General features: G+C 35.4%; 1 protein-coding gene across 1 annotated transcript in view; it reads right to left on the bottom strand.

The window, feature by feature from the left end:
• Positions 1-238: 238 nt before the first annotated feature.
• Positions 239-8,397, bottom strand: part of LOC111434107 (sister chromatid cohesion protein PDS5 homolog A-like) — a 24,072-nt gene continuing 15,913 nt past the window's right edge. Inside the window, exons 21-33 of the mRNA XM_023071417.1 lie at positions 8,020-8,176; positions 7,746-7,892; positions 6,111-6,200; positions 5,402-6,028; positions 5,144-5,248; positions 3,655-3,734; positions 3,017-3,068; positions 2,802-2,885; positions 2,663-2,700; positions 1,598-1,660; positions 1,365-1,519; positions 497-873; positions 239-407 (exon numbers count right to left, since the gene is read on the bottom strand). Coding sequence (XP_022927185.1) covers positions 366-407; positions 497-873; positions 1,365-1,519; positions 1,598-1,660; positions 2,663-2,700; positions 2,802-2,885; positions 3,017-3,068; positions 3,655-3,734; positions 5,144-5,248; positions 5,402-6,028; positions 6,111-6,200; positions 7,746-7,892; positions 8,020-8,176 — 2,017 coding nt within the window. The 3' untranslated portion in view covers positions 239-365. The remainder of the gene's footprint in view (positions 408-496; positions 874-1,364; positions 1,520-1,597; positions 1,661-2,662; positions 2,701-2,801; positions 2,886-3,016; positions 3,069-3,654; positions 3,735-5,143; positions 5,249-5,401; positions 6,029-6,110; positions 6,201-7,745; positions 7,893-8,019; positions 8,177-8,397) is intronic.

Here is an 8,397-nt window from a genome sequence, read left to right as displayed (position 1 = left end):
AAAAAAAAAAAAAAAAAAAAAAAAAAAAAAAAAAAAAAAAAAAAAAAAAAAAAAAAAGGCATGATACGGATATTATATGAACACCTATTCTTCATGTATCCCCTCTACTTCAAAAGCTATTAATCCTTTTAGTATTTTGATCCCCTAAACATCAGAAACTGTGTCTCTGCTATGTTACCTTCTACATGTAGCTGTGCTGTGAAGCAACTTGGTCAGTATATTCTATCTCTCACATTCCTTTTGCTTACTGAAACTGCCACCCCACTTGGCACCACCTATCATCTTCTCACCAGCTCACTTGGAATCCGCCATAGCCATTGGCCTTTTGAAAGTATTCAACAACTATACTATACTCGTGACTGTGTTCATCTCAAGCCTCGTTTTCCCGCTCGACGCTTCCACTTGCTCTGCAATTGATGAAGATTTATGATATAAGTTTTATGAAATGAACATGTCATAAATGCAAGGCGGGTTACTGGTTAGATATGTGACTTACGAGAGGCTCATCATCAGAAAGTTCATCAACCTTGCCCTTCTGCTCCTCTCTGGGACTACTTTGTTGTTCCCTTATGGTCCCTTGAATCTTTCCAGCGTCGGAGTTGTCATTGTCTATGTTCTCTCTTGAACCCGACTCGTCAGCTTCCATGTCTTCATTATCAACTTTTTCTCTTGCGTTATCAGCATGTTGCTCAAAACTCTCAGCATCCTCATCAAGATCATGGTCAACATCAGGCTTCTCTTCTTCATCGAATTCCTCGATATAATGTTCCCCTTCGCCTCTTCCTCTCGAGTCTGACTTGATTTCCCTGTCAGAGTCCTCTTGGTCTGTGAACTCCTTGTCAAGAGTCTGCATGTGCTCCCCTTCGGAATCTCCTGGGAGGTGACAATGAGCTCTCAGAAAAAACAAAAAACAAGTAATATTTGCACAATCAGGGATAATAATGCTTTTTTCTACAAGGCTTTAAAATATGTTGTTCAGAAAATGTATGCATGAATCATGCAACCATTCTCTATAAACTGGCCAAGGAAAATGAACTGATACTCATTATTGAGTGCATAAATATCGTATGGATATAAAGATGAAACGGAAAAACTTTTGCAAGAGAACAAACATGAAGATGTTAAACTAACATAATTGTGCAGTCGACCTCAAACTTCATACAAAGCACAGATTTGGAAACAAATGTATGCTCTAGAACAGTCGAGGCAGATAGTTAAATTTTACTCAAAATATTCTCGAAAACTAGGACAAAGATGTCCACGAGACAAATGATGATGCTTAAACAACTTACTATTTTTTCGTGGTAAGAACTCCACGGTACAAGGATTATGTGGAAAAATTTAGAAGAGAGAACATGTTTTACCTGAGTCCACTTCGTTATATACATTAGACATTTTGGAAATTCCGGGGTTCGAAATATCTGAACTCCCTTTCTCGCCAGCATCCGAAAATTTTAATTTTGTTGCATCACTTTGACTATGCTTTAAATTTTTCTTTGGTGTCCTTTTTCCTTTCGCTCTGGAACACAGTAAAACATCATCCAAGTGCTTTATAACAAATCGAAAAGAAGCAATATCACTACCGTGAGTCACTTACATTTTAAATGGTTTCTTAATAGAACGTGAACCACCCAAGTCTCTATTCTTCAATCCAAGTGTACTGCAAAAGAATTTAAAACGCATGGAAACAAAGACATTATATAGAGAAAAAGAGACAGAATAACATCTAGATGTACACACAAATTAAACGAGTCATAACAGAAGGACTCATTTCCACTGGTTACGCTCAAAGAGAAGCATTAGATGAAAAACTAACAAAAGTTGGAAATGATGAGAAAATAAAATTTTGGAGATTCCATGGTAAAGGCAGCTGGTTTTGCTCAGATCCCTTGAATTTATGACCTCGTGGATTAGCCAATGGAGTATTTTCAGGTTAAGAATTTGAATTACATGGCCCTTAATTGACTAAGAAGTTGCTGAGCAGGCTATGCGAGTTGATAGAGCTCTTGGACACTAAAGTTCCGAAAAAGAATTTATTCGATGCAACTCTCAGCCTTTGACTTCGAAACCTACTTTCAGGGATTACCAAACCTCATTGAAAATCTAATATCCCAGAGAGTCAAGTTTTCACATAGTCACCATATCTCCAAAGAATCAAAGTACTTGAGATAAGGATTCAAAAGAAGCGTTCGAAATCATCCCTAGTCATCACGGGAAGTGCTGAAAACATTTTGGCCATATTCCTTCAATCTAGCTCTGTGATAGAAGTTGGTGTAAAATGTTTGGCAGATATCAGCGCTGGGAGGTTGAGAATCCCTGCTTCAGCTAGTGTTGAGGCACCAATTTAAAGGCAAAGGTAAAGCTACTACACTTGATGCTATCCATACTTGAAAGGAAATTTGAATTGCCAGATGAAGATTCTTGAAGGAGTTCCATCTCCAAGGCCTTTTGTGATCATCACCCCTCTTGCGATGGCAAAAGGGAATTGTTCCTTTCCTTGTTAGTACAATGTTTTTACGGAAAAAAAGATGGTGCAGTTTCTACAATAATAGCTTATTTGAAATCTATTCTTGGAAATCAATTAAGCATAGATAGTATTTTATACACAGCTGAATGTGGTCTGATAAAAAGATGAAACGGATTTCTGAGAGGTAGAACTTACACTTCGAGGGAAGGACAACTCCTGGACAGTTTTAGTTTCTGTAAATGACAAAATGAAAAAATTCATAAGAATCTAGTTACCTTCAGATAGTCAAACAGTTTGAGGCAATATGGAATAAATGAGCTAATAATTCTTGTACCTTTGAAGTTTTGTGATCTCTGTCGATCTCCCACCGCTCCTTCTCAAGTTTGAGCACTTCAACATCTCCATCATCATATAGTATCTTGTATATTAAATTCATGGAATAAAAGTTGTAAGGAACTTTGCAAGTTATTGAGCACAAATAATTTGCCTTGTCAAGCACGAAGAATCAAAAGAAATCAAGGGATACGAGGGTAAGATGGAACAGCTTACCACATGTTTCCTTTTTATTGGGTCATAAGATTTCACTGTGCCTTTATAGAATCTGAAAATTTTTAAATAATGATATACATCAGAAACGTGGTGATAATAAAATAACTTTATAAAATAAAAGCAATAAACCAGTACGTCATATACAAAGTAGCGTATGCGACTTTGCAATTATAATAATTCTTCAAAGCAAACAAGAATAATTGAATAAAAACAGCAGAATAGCACACACTCTCGATTGAGTGTTCGAGATTAGAACTTTTCAGTAACTAGGAACACACTTATTCCTCTCACCCCATAGCCCCCGCAAAATAGCACACAGTCTCGTTTTCATAAAATCTTTCTTTTCTCCCTAAAGGGGGGATGAAGAAGGAAGTCCTTGATTATCACTGTGCAAACGCACTGTCTAGCTAAAGAAAAACCAAACTCATCAAAGAAGCGAGTCCACATTTAAGAATGAAGGACATTTTAATTTAGAAATGTATGAACACTGATGTTTCATCTACATTCAAGAATGAAGTATAATTATAAACTAGGCAACGATAAAGAAGGAAAACTTTCAAACATGGCTTTGCCTCATGGGAAAACATGATAAGAGGGGGAAAAAAAAACTATAGATATGAGATAAATAAGGTACTCACTGTTTATCCATGGGCCACCAAACTTTAATTCTGCATCCAATTAAGTCTTCAATATCATTTTCACCATACTTGAACATGCACTACATTTATGAACTGAATCAGGTTGGACACCATATGATTTAAGCAAGAAAATAATACTTATTATAATAATAATAATAGTAATAATAATATCTAAAATCACTAAAAAGAATATATAGACTTGGTCAAGCCAATAAATTTCAGAAGGATTAATAACAGAACATAATCTTAAGAGTGGAACATTAATATTTTCGATAAACAAGCAAGTGCTGGAAACAGAAACATTGTTCATTGTCTTACAACTTGATAGGAATAAAATGAAAAGTGTATTGTAATATCTTTAATTGGGAACCTTCTTATCTCGAAGACTAATCCCCCTCTTTTTCATGGCATAATTCACTCCACAAATGATAAATTCATTCGTTAGATTATTTTTTTTTTCAGCGATCCGTCCAGTGAGATTACAAAAGAATACTCCAATTATGTAAGAGAGAATTTTAGCTGTTGTTGATGAATGGTTCCTTCTTTTTATTCCAAAAAAGCAAAGAAAAGAAATAAATCTAAAACTTCCATTGGAGCACTTTCTTTGTGGATTCTCATGCTGCTCTACTTTTGCATTGGTGGTGTTCGGAGGCAGGCTTTTCATTTGGATCAGGTTTTAGGCTGAACGTTGGAAAGCTTTGCAGGTTGGGATTTTTTCTTGGTTCCTTTTTTTTTTTTTTTTTTTTTTTTTTTTATTTTTTTTTTTTTTTTTTTNAAGGGGAAAGGGAGTTGGGGTTGGGTTTGGTTTGCTTTTGGTGGTGTGCGTGACAGTGGAAAAGGGGGGATGAGAGAAAAGAAGAAGGGGGGTCAAAGGGGTATAATAAAGGAAGGCCCTTTTTCACAAAACAATAATTTTGCATCGGTATTTTGTCCCGGAACCAAAGGGGTCCGAATCACCAAACGACTGCTGTCCACCACCTGTCTGCCCTGCCCTGCCCTGCCCTGCCCTTTGCTATTCCATTTTTTTTTTTTTTTTTTTTTTTTTTTTTAATTTCTTTCTGCTGGATTTGTTCAGGAACCAGTGGTTGGAGCCTTAGGTTTGGTTGGTTCTTGTTTTGCTTTGTTTGGTTGGTAGTATATTTGTTTTCCTTTCTCTTTCACTCCTTATGGGAGTTAGTATCCTTGAACTTTTATATTCTTATCATTTATTAATAAAAATTTGTTTCCGATTTAGAAAAAAATTGGTGGCCTACATCAGTCCGTGATGAACAGAGTTCTTCATGCTTGAGATTAGAACATTTTGGTACATAGAAGACTAATTGTTGGCACACATAATTAAGATTCAGATATTAATGCTAGAATACGTCGAAGGTGCATTTTTTCTGTCAACAAAATTCCTTAAGATTAGTTCTACATGCTACATAATTGAGCACGTCAACTGGACAAATAGTTAGATTAACATGCATATCACTATTAGAAAACAGCATACCCTTGCTAATCCTGCAATGCTTCTTCGTTTCCTCTTCTTGACAGCCCCACTTGAGGATTTCAAGTTACTCTTGTTCTTATCAACCTTTTCCGGAGCACTAGAATGCTGCATGTTAAAAAGGAAGAATGATGGGTGTAAGTTGACCTGACTGCCAATACTCACGATGTTAAAAAACACTAGAAAGAGAGGAATTAAATAAATGCAATATAAGTACAAAGATAAGCGGAAGGAATGATCGAGGCATAGTTAAGATGCCACCTTATCAACAAGGTCGACGGAATTTTCAAGGTCATTTTCCTCATCATAATGACCCTTGCCCGAACCTTTGGCTTTAGACTTGGAAGAAACTGTAGGCTTTTTCAAACATGAGACCAACAAATCTGACGCTCTGCTTCCTCCAATCATCTTCGCTTTGGATACATCGTCATCTGAATCATGGTTTTTCCCCATGTCAACTTCACTCGGTGAGGTATTTCCTGAACCAGGTGAATGTGCCTTTGAAGTACTTTTGGATCTAGAACGACTATGGCCAGATGATGATTTTTTATGTTTTGAGACTGGAATAGATGTTGCATCACTAAGTTTTCTTTTTTTGCTCCTTGCGGGCATTGCATCCACATTCGTTCTCTTAACATGAAAATCTTCACGACCATTGGTTGATTCAAGTTTGCTCGTAGTACTCAGATTTATTTCCCTCACCATTGTCAAGATATCAACATCGTTTTCTGCATTCTTCTTCTCAACCAGTTTCTTCTTGACATTTTTAGACTTCTTTCCCCTTGATCCCGATGACTTCATAACTTTAATCATTTTTCCAAGAGGCACGTTATTTCCATCTTTTTCATCTTTATTCTGAACCTCATCTGCAGCAGCTTCTGTACAAATCTGATGATCAAAAAATCGTGTTAAGACTTAGGAAGTTAAAGTATGACGTACATAAAACACTCATAGTGATAAAACATACAACCTCAGTTGATTCTAACTTGAGTGACTCAAAGTGAGCCAAAACACTTTCATCAACCAACCATGTTTTTGCTTCACTTTCAGTTTGATCAGCCTGTCAAAAACATGATCACATCAGAAAACAATCACCAAACCACCATGCAAGGACCATGCATAAAGTCTCCACCATGATTCGGACTCATAGTATCATTAATATCAGTCTATCAACATAACCCATGACTAAACTACAATTAACTCTCAATATTATTGCAATCTAAAGGAAAATGTTAAAGAAACATCTTCTAACATTCTTTTTCCAACGGTAAGTCATAGCTCAGTATGTATATAAATACTATCTATAAAATAATTAGTAATGAACTCATAAACAAATAATGAGAAAAAAAAAAACCAGCTTGATAAATGAAAGTATAAAATGAGGTGCCTATAAATTGGTAAATGAAAGTATAAAAGGAGGTGTCTATAAAAAAGAACAGCTCAAACAACAGACAAAACAAACAAAACAAAAGTCAACTACAAGAGATTGCTCCCCAACTGTTAAGATCTTTTTTTTATAAGAAACAGAGACATATTAAGCCATCAAAAAGGAGAAAACCAGCCAAGTGGCAGAAGGGTGAGGTACCCCCAAAGAAAAACTAGTGAAGCACCACAAAGTCCGAATCCTGGAGAATTAGAGGGAATATAATTGAAAAAGAATTTCTTGTGTCCAAGACACCATAAGAATGAAGTAATTTGTACAGTATTATATAAAAGAACTCAAAAGTACAGGACTTGTCTTTGAAACCAATTTCTTTCCTTCCAAATTTCCACAAAATCCTTGCTTTCCTCCAAGGGTGCAAAAACCACTCCAAAAATGAGTCCGGCAGACACAAAGATAGGCCAAAAGTCTTTAAATAAAATCTGATCCCAAACTCTTGGGAGCAGAGGACACTGGACGAATTAGCGCTCTATATTTGCTTCTCAAAAGACTTATGAAACTCTTTAACAACAACCCCAGGAGATCCATGAAATGCATATCAATCTGAACTGATTTCTCTCAGTATCTTTAAACTCTCTAAACTTTTTTAACCAAAATATTTTATAAATTGGAGGGAAAAAAGGCTGCATGCCAAAGGATTTGACCTTTTCCTAGGGAGGGGGATCTTTACAAGCACCACTAGTCCAAGAGAAACACTTATTTGCCAAATCCCCCATCCCAAGCCCACCCTCTGAAATCCCTCGGCACAACTTTCCAACTCACTAATATGAACTAGCTCCAAAACTAACTTCAATCATTTATCACTATCCATTTTCAATTTTAAAAATAGATTATAATACTTTTATCAATTGAAAAAAAAAAAGATTAATTTTAATATAATAAATACATCATCAAATTTGGGCAAGAGCGACTCCAGGTGATTCTACAAGAAGGGATTGTGAAACCCATAACCCCATGCCTATATGTCACACTTCAGCAAGACCCCTATATAATGGGAATGACTAAAAAGTTTCCTTTCTTAGCTACTACAACATAACTTTCAAGAGAAACTAGACTTTCCTAGTTTTGTTCATATATCAAAAACCTCTTTGCCAACTTATTTAGTAAATACACATTAAATTGAGTCACAAGAGTACATATTTCAGGCAGAAGCTTTGAACATACAACAGAATCTTCTCCTCCTTTCTTTTCCTTCGTTTTGTACAACATGGAAGGCAGAGAAATTGATGCAGTCAATCCTCGAAAATCATCCTCTTTCCGGGCCAATCTCTTGATGATTGACAATCCAAGATCACAAATTGCAAATGAAATCTGAAAACCCCAATGATTAAAATTATCAAATGTGGTCATTAGAGTCTTCTCTGATTAAGAATATTGAAAGAAAAAAAACAGAATAGAATGGGAGAATAGAAGGCAACAAGATATTTTGTATCCTAACCTTCGACTTCGTTGCATCAACTATATCTTCACTATTTTTAATACTATGAAAGATGGAGAATATGGTACAAATATTTTCCTTCTCCCTGGTAATATTAGCCTCAGACTTGACATCTTCGTCTTTATGAACTAGTAGAGAAAGAATTAGGTGCAATCGCCTGAAATATACAAAATGAGTCCAAGAAAAGATGGTTTTTTAAAATGTTACTGATTGGTGAATATGATTTAAGAAACTAATAAACTAACAAGAGGCCCTTGATAACCTAAATGAACATACATCCAGTAAGACACCTAGATTTTTCTTTTCTTTTCTTTTCTTTTCTTTTTTTTTTTTTTTTTTTTTTTTTTTTTTTTTTTTTTTTTTTTTTTTTTTTTTTTT

Source organism: Cucurbita moschata, unplaced genomic scaffold (assembly GCF_002738365.1).
Source record: "Cucurbita moschata cultivar Rifu unplaced genomic scaffold, Cmos_1.0 Cmo_Scf00044, whole genome shotgun sequence".
Classification (NCBI taxonomy): domain Eukaryota; kingdom Viridiplantae; phylum Streptophyta; class Magnoliopsida; order Cucurbitales; family Cucurbitaceae; genus Cucurbita; species Cucurbita moschata.
This window is presented reverse-complemented; position numbering and strand designations above follow the sequence as displayed.